Source organism: Triturus cristatus, chromosome 2_1, assembly GCF_964204655.1.
Source record: "Triturus cristatus chromosome 2_1, aTriCri1.1, whole genome shotgun sequence".
In the NCBI taxonomy this organism is placed as follows: domain Eukaryota; kingdom Metazoa; phylum Chordata; class Amphibia; order Caudata; family Salamandridae; genus Triturus; species Triturus cristatus.
In genome coordinates, this window is record NC_140581.1 from 490,653,694 (window position 1) to 490,673,698 (window position 20,005).

At 46.2% G+C, this 20,005-nt stretch overlaps 1 protein-coding gene across 1 annotated transcript in view; it reads right to left on the reverse strand.

The window, feature by feature from the left end:
* Positions 1 to 20,005, reverse strand: part of TMEM171 (transmembrane protein 171) — a 112,612-nt gene that overhangs the window by 18,284 nt on the left and 74,323 nt on the right. Inside the window, exon 3 of the mRNA XM_085632341.1 lies at positions 12,652 to 13,342. Within this exon, the coding sequence (XP_085488467.1) occupies positions 12,652 to 13,291 (640 nt within the window). The 5' untranslated portion in view covers positions 13,292 to 13,342. The remainder of the gene's footprint in view (positions 1 to 12,651; positions 13,343 to 20,005) is intronic.

Genomic DNA, 20,005 nt, shown 5'->3' on the forward strand with positions numbered 1-20,005 from the left:
AGGGATGAATGGCGATCGCCAAAGAAGCATAATGTGACCGAAATGTGTAGCCATGAGTGGAGCTAAAACCATATTCTCTGAGAGGTTATTTTTGCTGGTATATTTATCAAGTTGGTTGACAATACAACAAGGATCTTTGAGAAAACGAAGGCCCGTGATTGGTCCATAATTTGTCAACACTTCTATTACAACAGTGAACTTCTTGAGGAGGAGATGAACATGTCCAGTTTTGACACTCAGGAAATGAGTCATTCGTTAAGAAAGAGTTGATAATGTGGAACCAGAGGGAAGCGAGGGGGCATCTGCCTGGTATTTGGCTACTGAAAAATGGGTAGGGTCCATAGAGTAATTTGAGGGTTAGGTATTAGCAAGAGCTTTCTTTAACCCCTTGAGTGCCCATGACGAGATGGTCTCGTCATGGGCTGCGGTTGCGCTGTGTCCATGACGAGACTATCTCGTCATGAGCCCCGCCTGCTAATGAAACGCCCGGCACAAGGCGTGGAAAGGGCGGGGCACACAAGGGGTTAATGTGTTAGCCATTAAAAGGATGAAGGCAATCCATGTAACAGAAGGGATTTTTCTTTTGAGATGAATACTTCCCAAATCATTAAGATTTGTATGACAGGCAATGTTCATACATTTATCCTTCTTTGTGAAATGGATGTTTAAAGCACCACTGACAGCGGGCCAAACTATATGTTTAGGTTCCAACAGATAATATGCTTAAGTTTTGAAGTTCCATGAATGTATTCGAGGGAACCACATCTGAAGATCCTTCTAGATTAGGGACACAAGCAAGGTGGTAGTAAACATCAGAGTATTGCGAGCTGGACCTTTGAGGGCTTCATATTCATTAAAGCTTGTTGTCCCGTTTGCAGCAAACTCTGATGTGAAAAATCATGGCAGCCATACAATACAAGCTGGAGTATTTAGTAATGTGGAGACAGTGCCCACATCCCAAACTGGCCATCAAGTAAACCGCTCCCAAGATGTGGTCAGGGAAGTAAATCATGTCTTCATGAAAGTGTCAATCTTGGCAACGAGGAGCTTCTACTTCTGGAGTCCAAGGGATCTTGCAGACCTCATTTAATATTGAAGGTAGATCATAGAAATACAAGATGGTTGTAAAAGCGGACATTGGTGAAAATGGAGATGGACACTCAGGTCACAAATCCTGCAAGTGCAGTTTCAAAGGAGCCCGCTTCAAAGAAACGCCAGTGTCCAGATACTTTAGAACATGTTGGGATTTACCTGCACATAGTAAAATACGCCATAAGGAGTGAAGCAAATAGCCTTCCAAGATATGGTTAAGCAAAAGAATAAAGTGAAAACTACTTAGTAAAGTACTTAACACATAAAATATAGTACACGTCTAGAAGTAGAACAGGAGGTATTTATAATGTTTGTTTTTATTCTCGATCAGCGAATAAATCACATGCCTAAAGACAACACACGAGAGACATGACAAAACTCACAAAGTTGCCAGATTGACAGCCAACCAATTCTCTTCCGCCTCCACACCCTCGATCCACCAGACTACAACCCAGGCTTCATTGTACTAGAGTGGTGGCCCATCTTATGGCTTGAGAGGACCGGAGAACTTGATGGGATTGGCGTTACTTCCATGGCGACCACCGATCTGTAATAACTTCAAGTACAGGCCATCTGATGGTCCATACCAGTCCTGCGGCCTGCTTGCAATATTCCAAATCCAGAAAGGAGTTCCTGCTGTAACAGCTCTGGCTTGCTTGCCCCAACGATCAGGCATTCAGATTGAGACGAATTCTTCGAAGAATCTTCTGTACAGCGCCTGCCTCCATTTTCTTTCCTCTCTTCAAAGTAAGAGTAGCTTCTTTGAGGTTGTTTTAAACACAAAAACACTGAGGGTGGTGGGAGCATTTTTAGCTACCATGACCGGATTAGAGATGCATTCACGTTCATTAATCTTTCCAGATGTCTAGCATTAGGTTGGAAATATTAAATGTCTTGTTAAAATTCCTTACAAAGTAGATAGTGTGGATTTCGTCAGCTCTTCTGCAGTGTCGAACGTCAAAACTGAATCATCCCGGTTTCTTGTTTTACTTATCTGTTGGGTAAAGCTTTAATAAAACTGCTTAGTTTAAAAAAAAAAATGAAAAATAAGAGCAGCTTCTTGTTAATGAACACCTGGCTTGAGTCAATAGATTCTCGGATGGGAAACGGCGCCAACCACAAAAGCAGAAAAGTGCAGGACTCGTTTCTGAGCAGCCTGAACCAGGACACAAAACACTCCCGCCAGTCACTCAGACTTTCACATGAACTAGTGAAGTGCAGTACAGATTTGCGGGCAGGCAAACGCCGACCGAAGGCCATGATGCTCTTGATGCCGGAACTTCAAAAAAGGTGCCAGGAAGGCGGATTTCCACACCTCCTAGTACACCGTCCAGCTGTGACGTGTCGGAGGGACTCCTATTTTTCCCCTTTAATATAAATGAGTTTTTCCTTTCATTCTGGTCCCAAATGGACCATAATTTCCGTCCCAAAACGTGAAGTGAAGCAACTTGATCGGCTCCACCGCATACATTCGCGCTCCGCAGTCTGGAACGGTTCTTTCCAGCAGCAACTCATTACAGGGGGGGGGGGGGGGGCGAGGCCACAGGCACAGTCTACAGCGCTCGTGTTCAGCCTTGTAGCCATTACAAGTCACCGCTAAATCTTTAAAAGTTACTTATTCACTTATAGGATGGAAAACTATCCTCACACAGCACCTTTTACGCAAGTCCTTCCCTCCAGTGTGATGCAAGCCTGGTTTCAGATTGCCACATTCCATCATAACTTTCCTCACAAGAAAAACACTGCGCAGCTTCAGGGACATGCGTGGACAAATGGTTTATCCTATAGGCAGAGCTACATATACGCACGTCTAAATGTAATCCAGCCGACATCCCCCTTCAGTGGTGCTCGAACCCAAGTCCAGCAGAGCAGGATACACACCGGACCTTCACGAGGAAAACACAAGAGTGATGGGTGAGATGGTTGAACGAGACTCTGGTCCATGTGTGTTTTTTGCACACTATGCCACTCAAGACAGAGCGCCCCAGCGACCGCCTGCGGCGGAGATAAATCCAAGCATTGCATGGAGCAACAGATGACCTTTAAAATATGCACATAGGATGTTCTTCATACCTGGCTTATTGTAGTGAGCTTCTTTGCTCTTTTAACATGACGTCCTTCTGAGGGAAGTTTTTGAGTAATGTTATTTTTATAAACCTGGTTATTTTGTGCATGCACCCTTAACATTCGAGCCTGCGGGGCCACAATCTGAATGTAGTCTACATGCGCTCGACCCCACAGTGCTGGATACTGGGCATATATTTTCCATTGTCCCGTGATAATGTGCAGGACGGTTTATTTCACACACCTTAGGCTTGGACGCGTGCTGCGATATGAAACCAACTGACTGGGACTCAGACACTCCATTGTCTGCCAGCATTAGTTTAGCTGTTCGGTTACGTAGATGCTGAGCTATGTAGCTCTATACAAAAAAAAATTATCCAGAGCCAACTGTTGGCTTTAGTGTGTCATGCAAAAAATAGAATAATAATTCGGTGTCTCCTAAAATTGTAGTTTTGGCCTAAATGAAAGATGTCCTACCTGGTGGCAGCTGCTGAAATGATATTTGATTGAACAGTATATGAAGTTTCCCAAATCTAAAGTTCGGGGTCTGTCCAGACCGGTCTAAGGTTACCAAGCAATCTTTGCACCAAATAGTGCCCGTTATCACCAAGCCTCAGAAACTTTTACTGTGCTGATAAATTGAATGCCAAGGACTTTTGCTGTAGATTGGTCTCTCTGGGTAGCTAGGTCGAGTAATCAAGCCTTACTGTTGTAGAAGCTCTCTGGGTAGCTAGGTCGAGTAATCAAGCCTTACTGTTGTAGAAGGTTTAGAAAAAAAAAAAAAAAAAAATCAGATCGAATTAGTAATACGGAAAAAAATACTTCAAAGAAATTGTCCTCTTGACTAGTTCAGAAATCTTCCTGCTTGCACACAGCCATAATTTAGGTACCCACAACTGAAAAATAAATTGTTGCTCCTGGGCAGTTCTACTGATTTGAGATACATAATCACATATGTTGGAGCTCCAATTTTCCCCATATCCCTCCCCACACTCTCCCATGTGCAGGATGGATTCCATTTTAGGCAATCACTCACTGGCCACTCATGCTTTCACCAGCCTTCTCTCACTCTTCCATGGCATCAAGCATGTTAATACTCTTCTTTTAAGGATCATTCTGGTAGAGTTCTTCCTCTCTCTCTCCCTCAACATCCATCTTTTTCCCTCTCCCGCATGGAAGCGACAGGGACGTAACACATTTGCAGCCTGATGTATGGAGATTCACACCTCTATACCATTAAATTCCAATTACTTTTTCAAAGGAGTAGCAAGCCCTTTATAAATATAATAATGGGTGCAATCTCCTACTTTCTCTTCAGCCTTCCAAGCCAATTAGCTTTTAAAGCGCACACCTAATCACCTTAGCATCATTGTGACTTTTTACACTGCAACTGCACCCCGTACCTGTGCAGAAGAGCCATCACTGCACCAATGGCCGTGAGTGCTTGTAAATAGCCATCCTCAGAAAGGCCATATGCAGCATTATCCCAGAGCTATGGCCTGTGCTAAATTTGACGGGAATGGTTTCATTGGAGGTTAGAAATTAGACGATACCCAGGATCATCCTCTGTCCAAGAATGAGATTGTTTCACATATTGTACTAATCTCAATAATGAGAGTAGGCCCTTGGTGCATCATAGCCACTTGCGAATTATTGCAGATATTAATCGACAAACAGTTTATATCTTTTTCAAAAAGGTTATGAATGATATACTTGTAATAGCTCCCTCCACAATGTCCACGTTGGACTTGAGCCCATATAGTCCTAAACTCACAAGCAAGTACTGCCATTTTAGCACTACAGCTATTGCCATATTTACCTAATGCTCTTGCCCTAGAAGTTCTACTATTAGTATATTTAGGGATTTAGCATTTCACTGCTCAGTTAAATATGTTCAGCTTCCAATGCTGGAGTGTAACAATCACCAATTTAGAAGTTATTATTTCGGTTGCCTTGATGTGCATATTCTATGGGTTTATCAAAAAATGAAGCCTTCAACAATCCCAATTAGTTTTCAGGTGAAGCATGCTTTTGAAACCAGCCTAAGCTCTACCAATTGTGGAACCTAGATATCCCCCCCACCAGCAGGAAAGGATGCCCCTATACCAAAGAGGCACGAGAGTTGGAGAGGGGTAATATGGCACTCTGCACATGGCAGCAAAAATCATTTCACTAGCTGGACAACATTGGTCTTGCCATGTAATGGCCAAGGTCAAAAGCAAGCTAGCTCTTCTCTAAAGTTACCATTTTGAAGTTAAGAAAACACATCCTGCACTTAGTACACATCCTGCACTTAGTACGTGTGAGACTTGACCTTCAACAAAAAGGTTCCAGAGTGAAACCACTGCAGTGCAAACAAGATATTCCAAAGCTGTAGGATTAGAAGTCATTGAACGCTACTACCCAGATCACACTGAAGCAACTCAAACCTGATCACTGAAATTTAGCATTGTGACCTCACTGTTCAATGCCTATTCGGAGAAATAATGGATTCGCACAAGATCTGTCAAGGCCATCGGGGATGTTCCATCCTCTACCTGGAAACCAGGGCTCTAAAGACCAAGTGTCCTACTGGCCTTAGCATCCCAAGAGGCAGGTCAATAATTCCTAAGCAGTCCTCGTGGTTTTCCAAGTGTGGAGCGACAGGGTGCAGCCAGGTTTCAGTTGCTATTATCCGGTTTTTAACATCAGTCCCTATAATTGTGAAGTGTGTCTAGTTAGTAAAGAGGCCTTTAAAGACTCGCCTTTTTCTTGTTACCTATAATATGTCCATGGAGTGATTTCTCTTCTAAATCAGAGTCTTGCACTGATACAGAGCCATGAACGATTTGGGTTTTACTGAAAAATTGTTAATTCTCAACTATAAATACATTTTCTTATTTTTGTAAATTGACTCCCCTGTCAAAACTCCAATACATAAGGAATACGAAAAAAAACCAAAAACTTACATTTGCTCATGGAAAGCAATTGAACGAGGAGGCAGCCACCACTTCAAACAAGAAGCCTTGCTCATTAGAGTTTCAAGAGGAGCCGGGTCATGACAACCAGACTTCCGTCAGTGGTGCAACGCCACAAAAGTGCACTGCCAGCATAGTACATGGAAATACAGGAAGGAGAGCCATTGAAAATATTTTTTATTCTGCCCTTTGATGTTCTGCGGAAAGAACCTGAAACAATTGTGCGAATCTGCCTGCCCCATTACCAGCAGCAAAGCAAGGGTTGCCGGGGCGATACATCAAGGCAGGAAAACAGTGCCCTTGCTTCCCCGTTGCAAAGGTAGCTTTACCTCGGGTAGAGTGGGCCTGTCAGTCTCCTCATTTCTGATGCCGCTACACTAATGATATCCCATAGTGGTTAATTTGGGTAGGTAGTTGCAGGAGGTGTGCATGGACACCAATTGTTGGGTAACAGTATTTATTTTCTCATCATTTGACCTATAGCAAAGGGAAGAAAGGCAGAAAAGGAGAGAAAGGCAGAAGAGAGAAAGTCGAAGAACAGAAAGATAGGAAAACTGCAATAGGTGAAAGTAGATATGGAAAAGAACCTGCAAGAGTGAGTTAAATAGACCGAAGTGTAAGGTGGTAGAAGAAAGACGAGGCGGCCTTGGTATCAGCAACCCCGGGACGTCGTGAACACCCCGTTTTAGAAGCTACAGTGGGGGTGGGATTTTTTTTATGGGGCTCCTTCATTTGCAAGTTGGCAGATAAAACTCATAATTAATTATTGCTAAAAGAAGAAAGAAGGAGGTGTTGATAGAAACAGGAAAGAAGGTTTGGAGAGTGGATGCATTAGTGGGTGAAAGGATGGCTGGGTAAGGGGATGGACGAGTGAGAAGTTTGGGTTAAAGGATGGGTGGGTTAAAGGATGGGTGGATGAAAGGAATGGGTGGGTAAAGGATGGATGAGTGATGTGAATGGAAGGATGAATGGGTCAAAGGGAGACAGTAAATGAAAATCTGAAATGATGGATGGGTGGATGAAAGGATGGCAGAGTAGATGGAAATCTGAGTATATGGACCGATGGCATAATAAATAGAAACCTGAAAGGATGGATGGCAAAGTAAATGGAAATCTGAGTGGATGAATGGATGGATTGATAACTGGCTCTCTGACCGATCCGGAGCTCCCCACCCCCCGGCTGATGGCTGTATGGGTTAATGGATGTATTGGTGGATGCCTACATAGATGATGAATGCAATGGTGACTGACTGATGGATGAAAGAATCAATGGACGACAGAATAGTCCATATCAGTGGGTGAATGGAAGGATGGCTGGATAGATGCTTGGGTGGACTAGACAGAGGAGCTCTTGCAGGGAGGTTCGGGCTCACTTGCTTCCTGCCATCAGAGCTTTGGTTTACAGTGGGAGCATTTCGATTTTCTAGCTACTCCCTTGTGGCAAGCGCTGCACTTTGCAGCAGTGGCGGTGGGCTCCCAAGCTCATACTCTTATAAATTATTGTTATTTTAACTAAGCACGAACTCTTAATGCTAAAACGTATCCTAAAATAGCAGCAGAACCTGCCACGGCTGCCTATGTTTGAAATACAAATAAGACGTGGGTGGGAAAGAGGACAACCGGGCATGCGCGCGTGTGCAGGAGAGATTTACTACCAGGAAAAGCAGATGCAAAAACCAACCTGAACAGGCAGGCGGAAACCAGCTCGGCACAAAAGGAACAGAACTCAAACTAGCAGCAACCAAACGAAAGCCGACACGATGATAATCAGGAAACTGCTAATAGAGTTTAAAGGGTCGGACTTCCAAAGTAATCAACGTTGCACAGAATTTGGGAAGGGCTGTTAATGATTGCATTGATGTGCTCCCAGTGTACTTGGAAACACTAATTAACATTTCGCAGAATAGGAGAAAGACTGTTGAAAGTAAAAACTGTCGAACAGAAAAGCATTCAAATGGATAAAGATGAAATCCAGCCACTAATATGCCCACTGAACGCTCCCATCTGCCTTCAGAGCCGGCGGGTCACCAAACAACCAGGGTAGTTTAAAGAAGGGCAACATAAGATGCAACGTGGTGAAAGCTATGGGGAATGAACACATTCGATGATCGTAGTTTTTTCCCTCCATTTTGCATATAGTAACCCGATGAGAAAATGAAAATGGACTGTATTTCCCCCACCAAACTCTTCCGAATCGTCCACTTTTAGATAAGGTTACATTTTCAACGGAGACAAATCATTTCAGAATCCGCAGAAGGGATTTCGGTGTGCGCCGCAACATGTCCTGCAATACTGTCGTGTGTTAGAGGTTGCAATCATTTAAAACACGAGGTTAAAATTGATCAATAAAAAATATATGTATAATCTTTTTTTTAAAAAAAACACGTAAAACCCTCTGCAAAGTCCCACCATATTCGAGGGTCATGGAAGAAACAAGGTTACATGCTCTTGGTTTTAGCAGCAATAGGAATTCTGGTGCCCCCCAGACACCTTTCTTTTCAGAGACACTTGCACCTACCAAACCATGCCTGTAGCTTCTATAGAAGTAGGATCTGAAATGCTGGCCAACAAAAACTAACAATAAGTTAAACCTTACAACAAAAAATTCACGTTAAACCTCGTGCGTCTATTGTTGTAAATGTTAATCCTAAATCTAAAGTGCACCCGAGCTTCAAACAATGCATGTCCTACAAACGCGACTCTGCGAAGACCTACATTATAGTTGTCGTTTCAGCATCCCACTAAGACCAGACTTGTTGGGTGCATCAATGTGGTTATTTTGCAGTTAAGTCTGCAGAGCCCACCTCGCTTCCAGCTCCCAAGCACAGCTCTTGCAGTCATAAAAAGCTTGTATTTAGGTTTTTAACCTCATCTTGAAATGCCTTTATCAAAGTTGAGAGCTTTTTTAGGAGGGATCAAAGAGCAGATTGTCCTTTGTGGCCCAGGTAAAGAGCGCTCCGGTATTACCACCAAGAGTGAAATAGGGCCTCTCAAACCACAACACTTTTTTTTTTTTTTAAACAATTTTTATTAGTTTTTCCCAACGTATAACATGAAGTCCACATTACATTCAGTATTCCTGTGAAGGATAACCAGGCCAGTGGGAACAATATCAAAGGCAGTAAGCTCGCAACAAAACCATTCCAAACCCCCCACCCCACTCCCTCTCTACCCCCACCCCCCCTTGCCAGTGTGCCCGCCACGGGTTCTCCATCCAATGGGGTGTAAGGTGCCCCACGCAACTAGGGAGCTAAACTCGGAATCAGAGGGCGAATCCCACCCACGTTTCCAAAAGTACCAAAGGCTGTACTCTACCCCTCACATGCATACCACCCCGAAACCGGACCACCATGCACAACATGACAAATTTGCACAAATAGCGATAGCCCCCGTGGAATATTCAGGCAGTCCCCTCCTGGGCAGTCTCCCCGGGAGTCCCAGCAGGTCCCTCCACACTCCTCCCAGACCGGGCCGCGCCCGCCTGGCCCTCACCCCCCTCCTCTCGGTCCCCCAAGCGGCGAAGCTCCTCCACCTGCGCCCCCCACGCCCCGGCGGCCTCTTGCGCTTTGTCATTGGAAGTACGTCTAGCCAGCTGTAGGCGAAGCGTCCCTTCAGTCCCCGCCCAGGCCAGGAAGCTCACCCTCCACCTCCGAACACTCGGCCCCGTTCTTGCCTTCCAGTGCATGGTAAGCTCCCTCTTCGCCATTATCAGCCCCAGATCGATAAATTTGCTCGTGATTTTTGTACGGGGGGTATGTGGGAACCAAAGCAGAAGGCAAGTTCCCATGTCCACTGTCAACACTCGGTCAGTCACTTGATTCAGGCACGCCACCACATCCGTCCAGTAAGAGCCCAACCCCGGACAGGACCAGAACATATGGCCGAAATCAGCCCCCCTCCGTGTGGCACCGGGGGCAGCCCGACGAGGAGCCCCCAAAATATTGCAGAATCTTCACCGGGGTGAAGTAGGCCCTGTGAAGAGTATAGAATTGAACCAATTGAAATCTAGCGTTGCGCGTGCCCTTCCAAGGTCGTTGCAGCAACTGCGACCACGTCGTCTCCGAGATAGGCCTGCCAAGGTCTCCCTCCCACCGCTCCCGCAGGGTCGCCAGGGGCGCGAGCCTCTCCGTGGACAGCCGCCCGTAGAGGCAGGTGATGGCCTTCACGGTACCCGCCGCCATCACGGCGTACTGGCATCCCAGGGACGTCGGGGGTTCCGACAGCCTCGTCCGTCAGTGTTTCCGAATCCCAGCCACCAGAGCCGAGTGGAGGAGATAATCACCCCCCTGGGCAAATCAAAATCCCTCTGCAACTCGTGGAACGGCAACAAAGCTCCGTCACGATAGAGATCGCCAAGCATGTGAACCCCTCTGTCCTCCCAACCTGCCAACGCCGACCAGTCTCCACCATGAGGGAGAGCCATGCACATGCCCAACGGAATCTCCGGGGCATATGGGGTCGCAAAGCCCGCTCGTCTCTGGCTACGGAGCCAGCAGAGCCGAAGCGTGCGCTCCTCTAGCGTGAGTTGATCCAACCGGAGCCTTTGCTGCAATAGTATGAATGACAGTACATGCCGAGGGATAATCCTACCCTGCGGGCCCTCCGGGCCCTCCGGGCCTCTGAACTCGCGTGCCACAGCCTGTGTGAGGCACTGCAACTGCGCCGCCAGGTAGTACCATTCAAAGTCCGGGACCGCCAGCCCCCCCCTCCACCCTCGGTCTCATCAAGGTGTTCAACGCCACCCGACGTCTGCCCGTGCCCCAAAGAAACCCCGTTATCAGCGCCCGAAGCGTCTTAAAAAAGGAGGCCGGGATCCAGATCGGCAAGGTGCAGAAGAAATAGAGCAATCGCGGTAGCGCCACCATTTTCAGCAACGCTATTCGGCCGGCCACCGACAACGGGAGGGTGCTCCAAAACGCCATACTCCCCTTGAGTCCCCTTAGCGCTCCACACACATTGCCCTCGAAGAGATCAGCAGGAGCGTGAAAGATGCGGACACCCAGGTAAGGCAGGCAAGCAGGTTCCCAGCGGAGGTCCGCAAGGGCCGCAGGGGCCCGGGTCTCTCAAACCACAACACGTCAGTGCTACAAGTTAAACTTTCTTGAAGCTACAGTACATGAAATTGTCCAGCACTAGAGGTAGGCTGCCAAGCTGCTGAAAAAAAGCCTTCAGGAGGGTTCAGGCGCATTCATAGGACTAATGAAGGAAAGATGGTTTTGTATCTCATAAAATAAGCCACGTCTGTCCATAGTAACGCTTTTTCAAAAAAGATATCTTCCTTGATACAATTTTGCATTTTTTAGCTAATATACGAGTAAAGTGATTTAAGTGATTGGTGCTCGTCAATCAAGAGCCGGCCAGAAACAGGAACAGCAGAAATTAGTGTGTCTATGCAGGGGTATGTGGAGAATTTAGTTACCTGTCCTGCAGGCAGTCCTCCTACATTTTCTTAACATCTCTTTAGAGTACCTGCACATACAAGGCTAAAAGGTACACAAGACAGAACATTCTGCAAGAAAAATATGGGCCCTTATCACAAGTGGTCTGGCAAATCGGCCAGAATGTCCCTACCCTCGGAGTAAGTGATACTAGGTGAAGCCAGCAATGGCAGGGCTGGGGAAAGTATGGCCCATTACAAGTTGGACCCAGCGGTCCACTAAGAAATAAGGAATTCCTGCTAGGAAGGGAGGAATCCAGTACTTCCGGGTCTGATCCTCCTGGTAATTCTTCATTTTCGCTTGTACTTTCACACAGTTTGCCTGTTTTCAGCAGATGAAATCTCCTTGTGAAAGTGAAGTGACTGCTGTTTTTGGAATCTCATAATTCTGATGGGGTCGGTAACTGCTGTTGACCCCTTCATGGGAATTAAGATGCCATTTATGAGGGCCATAATGTCTAAGATGATGTGTAATGCATACAATGCAATGGTGCATACAATAAAAAAAAATGGAAGCGCTGACCAATAACATCCAAATTCCAGGACCTTATGTTAAAAAATAATGCTCGGGTGGGGGGTGTGTAGAACCTAAATGCAGGCCCATGATGATTCTACAGCTGTACCATAGAGACAGACGTAAGGAAGAAATTTAGCAACAGAACACAAAGGGAGTAGCCGAATAAGGGAGATGGGTGACAGTGTGCATTGGACAGTAACTTCAGTAAGGAAGTGGCAGCATGATTGAAGGATGAAGCCAGTGAGACGTTGACTGTAACTAAAGCTAGAAGACGAGCCAGAGGGCCCAATTTAGGCTAAAGGAAAATAGGGTGGTCCTGAAGGAATGTAGCCAATGATAAGCAAATCCTGCAAGTCCTACAAGCTTACTGGGTTCTGATTAATATGTTGTGGCTAAATCATGTGAACATTCCTACTGCATGACCCCCCAGAATGTAATAATTTGAAGGTAAACATTAAATATACATACCACTTATCTTAGGCAATAAAGTGTATAGTAAACACTTACTAGGCCTATTTTAATGTGTAATCAATGTATTAAAATCACTAAAGTTAACTACAAATAAACTCAAATTATTCACCTACCTTGTGTTACCTGGAACGGCACTGAGGTAGGCGCTGTCTGTTCTTCCTCAAAAGATGCCTCTTCGCTGGGAGTTGGAACGTGTTTCTTCTTGATATGGGCCACCACAAAAAAGCACAACCCAACAAGCACAATCAAAGGTCCCATGATCTGCAGTGAAAGCAACCCACAGCTTTGGAGCTCAATGTTTGGCGTAGTAGCATTGTTCCCTTGCTCGTGCTGTGACCCCGTACTGCACCCGGGAACCCACATGCCTAGTACACTGATCAGAAGTCCACTGGCTAAAAACAGAAAGCCAAAAATCAGAAACTGGGCAAACTGGTTGTTTTCCCCACAAAGAAAGAAGCTGTCATTTTCCACTTGGTCGCCTTGCAATGGTCTCTGCCGGAGGTAAAGCCTTGCTCTATACTTGGCTATTAAGATGGAGCACAGACCAAGTGCCGCAAGAGAAGGCCCCAAAACCTTTAGGGTCATGCTACACTCATGGAACCCCTCCACCTGGCATGCCTGGAAGCCAAAGATTGAAAGCAAAACTCCAGCACAAAAGAGAAATACCCCCAAAACAAAAAGAACAAAAACAAACTTGGTGACACGTCCAGCATTCCCATCTCCAAAACATATGGGGATGGAAAATGGAGACATTGTGGACAAGCTTCAGTTCTACTGGTCAGACGCAAAGACGGTCAGCAAGACCTACAACAAAAAGGAACAAGAACACATTAAAATTTACATGCTTCAAAGCAGTGGTTTGAATATCAAGTTTTTGTTAGGTGTGTGTATGAATGACAATCTGTGTACCACACAAAGGCATCTGCTCATACAACAAAAGTAGTACTTGTAAAAACTGGCAAATGGAGCACGGGTGATAGAGAAGGAAACACATCATGGACAGTGGTAGAGAGAGACCTTGTATTGCAAGTCAGACTCTGTTCTTGGGGATCTAGATACAATTTTTAGCTTTAGCTGTTCTATTTCAATGCAGAGATCTGTGCGAGAACTGTTGGTTCCATTTACATACTTACCATATAGCGGACTATCAATGCCATCACCAAAACCAACGTCACCATGATACTCAATGCTGTATAACATTAAAATCAACACACTGGACAGAGCTCCAGCATTTTTTAGATAACCCTATACGCAATATAATAAGCAATTTTGGAAACCGAGAACATTCACCACTTGCACTCAACAATACTCGCTACACAGTACCTTACCAACCACACTCCAAACTCTCCTCTTTCAAACAAGATGCCAGAAAGATCTCCTGACACCCTCATGTTTGCAACAGGGCAACAAAGCAATAAAATCCTGGAAAAGAGCTGCCAACTCAGTAGAAGTCCCCTTCCACCACACCACGCACCTTAGAAGCATTCAAATAAACCAAGCTCAAACATACACCATTATACGCAAAAAACTCAAATCATTGCCACTTTCCTGGCTAGTGATGCAGTCCAGAAAAACTCTGCACAAGTCTGGAAGTGGTCAACAACGACTCAGATCACAGTATCCCCACACTACAGCAAATGCGTCTATCGCATTACAAAAATATTGCTTCCCCTACATCGACTAAATGACTGTATTACAACTCAAGTCCGGGTAAATAGATGTGTGCGTTAGACTAGTAATTATATACTTACCTTGCCAACGTTGTAGTAGCTGGCATAGAAGAGGTGCCATTTTTGTAGGTAGTTATTAATTACCTCGACAGTGTCATATAACCATGCACTTAACACTATTCAGATTTAGGAGGATCAAACTTATTTTACTTTATCAACCAACACAAACTACTGAACAAACATCTACCAACCATGCTCAATCAAATGTACATACACAACGGATGAATGGAAATCCCAGAAGTATATACAAAAAGGATGCCCACATTAAGAAACCTCTTCAATGCCATTACAGCAGTCAGGGAGGCAGTTGTGGATTTGGGGGGGGGGGGGGGGGGCATGCAGGGAGGAGGGGGTGGTAATAGCAGCATTGTGATTGGTGGGGATGTCGGCCAGCTAGGAGCTTAAGGGGAGGTCATTTTCTCCATGTTGCAGACAGCATGGAGAAAGGGTAGAGTGCGCATGACTTGTTTGCGCCCTCAGGAGTGGGCACACCACTCCTCTCCTGCTCACAGAGCAGGCCCGCCCACTCACAACTAACCATAAAATGGTAATAACGGGAAGTTATTACCATTTTATGTTTCTGCTTATGGCACTGCAAGAAAGTAGTGGGGCGACACTCCTTCGCCCTAGTGGAGGAGCCGCCCCTGCAGGGAAGTACATTTTTCTGCTGCCATTTGTACACCCTCCGCATATTATTCTCTTATTCTAGGGCACCACTAGATGCCCTAGGATCTACTCTGTCACTGTGCTGCAAGGCTAATTCGTTTTGGCCCTTCTGTTGACCCCGGCAAGTTCTCTCTCTCTACCTTAAACAGGTCCCATCTTGATCCCTTCAGAGTCCTAATTGTATATACTATTTCCAGATACTGGGTTCTCACGCCCATTCTGATGACCACCTCACATTGCCAGAGGTCAAAACGCGGTCAACAATAGACGTACATAAACTCCGGTTTCTGTAAACTGAAGGAATATTTAAAAGGAGTCATACGTCTTTTTACGTGTAATGCAGTTTTCTTCTTATATCACTTATCACTGCACCTTTCTTCACCTATGTGTGAGCACTGGATCTTGTTACAAAAAACTAAAAATGCAGATTATAAAAAAGAATGCAATTACTAAATACACTGTTACACAGTATTTACTGTCTGCTTTCACGTTTTTTAGCTTGCCTTGGGTACTTAATAAAATCAATAAAGACATAATGTTCTCTCATTTTGACTGATGTCCTAGTGAACCATTGTTTCTTCTATATACAATAACAGCCAAAAGGCACTGTGCAGTTGCTGAAGGATGAGACAATGTGATTGAAGCTACTCACCATGATAACTCTTATCAGCCTTTTACAGTAAATTGTAAAGTATCGGGGGCATGGCCGAGCAGCCCAAGATGACTGGTGCACCATGATTAAGCTCCCAAGTGTTCTCTGCCATCCTGCATCATCCTGCTGTCATGGAGCCTATGCTGATGACCAGAGGCCTAGGGGGTAACCTTAAGGGGCTGGCCGTTCAGAAGACAGACCATCCGGCATGGTAGGGTGTCAATAAGCAGCGTGTCCTTGGAGTAGGACACTGCGAGGGTTGCCTGGTGTATGACGGCTGAGAGCGCTGGTTGTGGGACCAATGTCTGGCAGACATAGCTGCGGCCCATTTGGAGGGGACATGGAGAGGTCAGCACCTGGTACGGAGGATGCCAGTCGGGAGGCCGGTGCCCAGTGATCATTTACCAGCCTCTGCATTGAAGTCAGCTGAACCTAGGGCCTCTCCACTCACGGCCCTGCTGAAGCAGCGAACCCGGGAAGTGAGCTTGTCCGCAGGCGGCCTGGTGAGAGGGGCTGGGACTAGGCACCCCGCCTGGATCTGGGACCTAGGTACCGTCACACTGACAGGGAGAGACCGGGTGAGGGACCCTCCTGGGTGCTCCCAGATAGACTACTGGTGGCCCACCGACAGACTGCAGGCAGACCGAACAGGTCTGGGATTCCCCTAAGTATCCCGTACCTGCTGAGGCTGGGCTCTCACAAAGCCATGTGTATAGTGGAGGGCAGTGGGGTGGTAGCAGTGGGACTGTGGGGGCTGAGTGGGCCCTTTCGAGTAGATACTCTATGGACCACTGAACACGAACCATTCCTGGCTGCTCATGCTGCCCATCCAGCCATATGTGAATGGTGCAAGTGAGCCGGGTTGTGCACTTGGGGCGAACCCTGCACAGAGGACTGGGCAATGCAGTGGCTGGGCAAAACCTGCTGTGTCCCCCCCCCCCGGCCCAGGTCGGGTGAAAGCGGGGTTGCTAATCTTCTCAGGCTAAGTTGATCAGTGGGAAGTGCTGCCAGGGTTTGACCTGCGTTTGCTAAATGGCCCAATGGAAAAACTTAAAGGACCTCGACGCAAGTGAAGATTGACGGATACACTATTCCCCCCATGGGTTCGCTCGGAGGAGATGGTGCCCCACCGTTAACAGATGCCTCTGACGCAGCTATGGTCATGCCAGAAATCCAGGCCTCCAGAGTGGCTGTTGACACAAAGTTTGGAGAAGTGGTATGCAGACGTGTCGCTTCTACGACAAGGCCTCCGAAATATGGTCAACAGGTCTCAGAGGCAGAGGTCCCGGTTTCCATGCTTGAAGACGAAATGGCTACCCTTTGAATGGACGTGAATACGCTACTTGCAACTACCAAAACCTTGGAAGCGTGAGCAGAGGATGGTGAGAATAGATCAAGGCTGAACAACCTCAGATTCATTGGTTCCCGGAGGTGGAGGGCTCCTGGTCTCGAGAAAAATTACAGGAAGGCGGGATTGTGTCCTGGCTACCTAATGGAGTACTGTCACACTGTTTAAGGAACAATGGGCACAATGACCATTGGCACAAACCCTCTCCTGGGCCCCGACCCCAGACAGCCTGCATCTTTAATTTTCAAGATAGAGATGTGATCCTGCAGGAGGTACATAAGAAAGATGAGCTGCTCCACTGCTCCTCACGCATAATGATGTTCCCCGATTACACCAGGCGGGTTCGAACTCAACAGAAGTAATTTGAGGCAGTTAAACAGAAACTCTAAGACATGAACCTGTCATACATACTCCTCTTTCCTGCCAAACTCAGAGTACTTAGTCAATTCAAGTTTTACTTATTTTTTTTATCCCAGAGGCAGTGTGGAAAAGGGCAGCTGAAAAAAAAAAGGAACAACGACATTACAAATCTCCAACACTGTCCTCTTGGGACAATGCAGCACCCCTCCCAGGCAGTTAGGACCCCCCACCCAGCAGGAACAGGACTAACTAGTGCATGCACTGGAGCCAGAGACTCCCCAAAATGGTCTGTAACTGAACATAAACACACTTGCACGGACCGGGGGTAAATAGGAGACCATAGTTGGATAAAATGGCTGGGGAGGTTGAGCAGCCCGATACCTCTAGAGAGGAGAATCCCCCATGAGGTTAGAGATGCTGGAACCCCATAGAGATGTTCGAGGTGCCGGGCAGCTCCGATGAGGGCTGAGCCTCCCCCGTCCGATTGACATAACATAATATGATAATGTGAATCTTATGTTAAAGTTAATATCCTAATACCGGAGAATGCTAGGGGACACTCCTCCACCCTCTTTCTGGTTTGAGTTTGTTTATTTAGATCCCAACACAGAGTTATACAGGTTGCGTGTCTAGCTTGAGGTTGTAAGGGTGAGCAATATTGGTGGGTGTCAGACTTTTACGAAGTTGCGGAAGTGGGTAGTTTTAAGCCCACAAAGAGGAAATGTGTGTAGGGGGGCAGTTGTGAGGATGTTTTCATGTTTTTGTTTTAGGAGGGAGACTACCACATAGGAACATGAAATGGCCTGAGAAAACCCTCTGGTATCACGGACAGTCTCGCCCCGATGGCGATTGAAGAGGTAGAACCCTCAATCCTAAAGATCATCTCCTGGAACTTCAACGATTTGGCCAAAAACATAAAGAGGGGCCCAATATAGCCACAGACAGGCACCTGACTTACTCTTGCAGCAAGAAGCTCACCTACTGGGTTCCCACTGTAGATGTCTCCAGCGGGGGCCCTTGTGTGTCTTTGGCACACACTGGAATTACCAGGGGATCAAAGGGTGTTGAAATCCTAATGCAGAAGAATCCTCCATTCCAGATCATCAGAATGAGGGAGGACTGGGCTGGTGCTATGTGAGACTCCAAGGCACGAGGGGCAGGCAATCCACTCTGGTCCTTAATGTATATACCCCACCAGGCTTTAATAACAGGTCCTTGAAATGATAGGCCCTATTTTACCAGAATCCACAGCCACAAGACATAATATGGGTGTCCTTAACAATGTTTTAGAATTAGGAATGGACAGATATACACCACCTGTCGACACCAAACATCCAGTCATGGCATGGCACAGTTCATACATGCCCTGGGCCTGACAGACCTACGGAGATTAAAACACCAGACAGACAGACACTACCCCTTCCTCTCTGGAGTCCATAAGAATGTCAAGACTAGACAATGTGTTTGGCCCCACTGACCAGGCCACAGCCATACAAGAGGCAGAGTATCTAGCCATGGGTATCTCCAATCAGTCCCCTCTCAAAATAATCCCGGGACCTGACCAGGAATTGGGGCAACCTTGTGTAGCGTCTAAGTACCTGTGACTTGAAGGACATAGTGGTGGTAAAGGGCCTGAGGATAGCTTCTAAAATAGATTTTACTGAAGATTTAGCCACAGTGACTTCCCCAGTCACTCTAAAGGAAGCATACAAAACCGTTCTTAGAAATGGTGAACAAAACCTGGTGGCTTAGGGTACCATCCGGGAATGGAAGAATTGAAGCATGAACTTGTAGAACAAAAAGCTCCATATTTTACTACAGGCGGGGAGGAAGACCAGAGATGCTTAGATGTTGGGGAAGTAATATAAAAATATTACTACCCAGTCTGCCAAAAACCTATACCTAGCACAGCAGAGAAGACTGTACAAGGCAGGGGACAAATCTGGTCACTTGCGGTCTTGGCTGAGTAGGAGTTAGGAATAATCAAGAGGGGTGGGAGAAATCAGTCTTAAGAACGGGCAGATGATCAGAACCGATTTTGTACTAACGCGATAGTTTGCAAGGAAGTACTTGGCATTATATAGGAGGAGACAGACAGGAGCCCCCTGGCCATGGCTGATTTTCTATGTGAGTTACATTGACCAGTTCTACAGACGATAGGTTTGCCCTGGAAGAAGAGTTATCCCTTATGGAGCTCACCAATGTTATCGAGGGCATGCAAAATGGGAAAGCACCTGGGCCTAATGGCTTTCCCTTTGAAATGTACAAGAGGCTTTCCTGGATTATCTGGTACGCATATGGTCAAAGGTGCAAGCAGATAGGTGGCACTGCCTGCAGATCGACGTTGTGCTATTATACTGGTGATACCGAAACCTGGCAATCCCCTGAACAGCTGTGGCTCCTATAGATCCATTTAACTTCTTTCTATAGCAGTGAAGCTATTGACCAAATTGCTGGCTGTTATAAATGGGGGTCTCTAGTTGGGAACGGTTTTCACCTTTATCCAAATAGGGACCCTTCTTCCTAGTCAGGATAAGGGAGTCACACTCTTAAAATAACTCCTACTCACCCCCTTGGTAGTATGGCACGATCAGTCAGGCTTATCTTATAGGCAGTGTGTAAAGCATGTGCGCAAAACCAACACTAATACAGTGTAAGCACTACAAAAGGACACCACACCAGTTTAGAAAAATATCCAATATTTTTATATA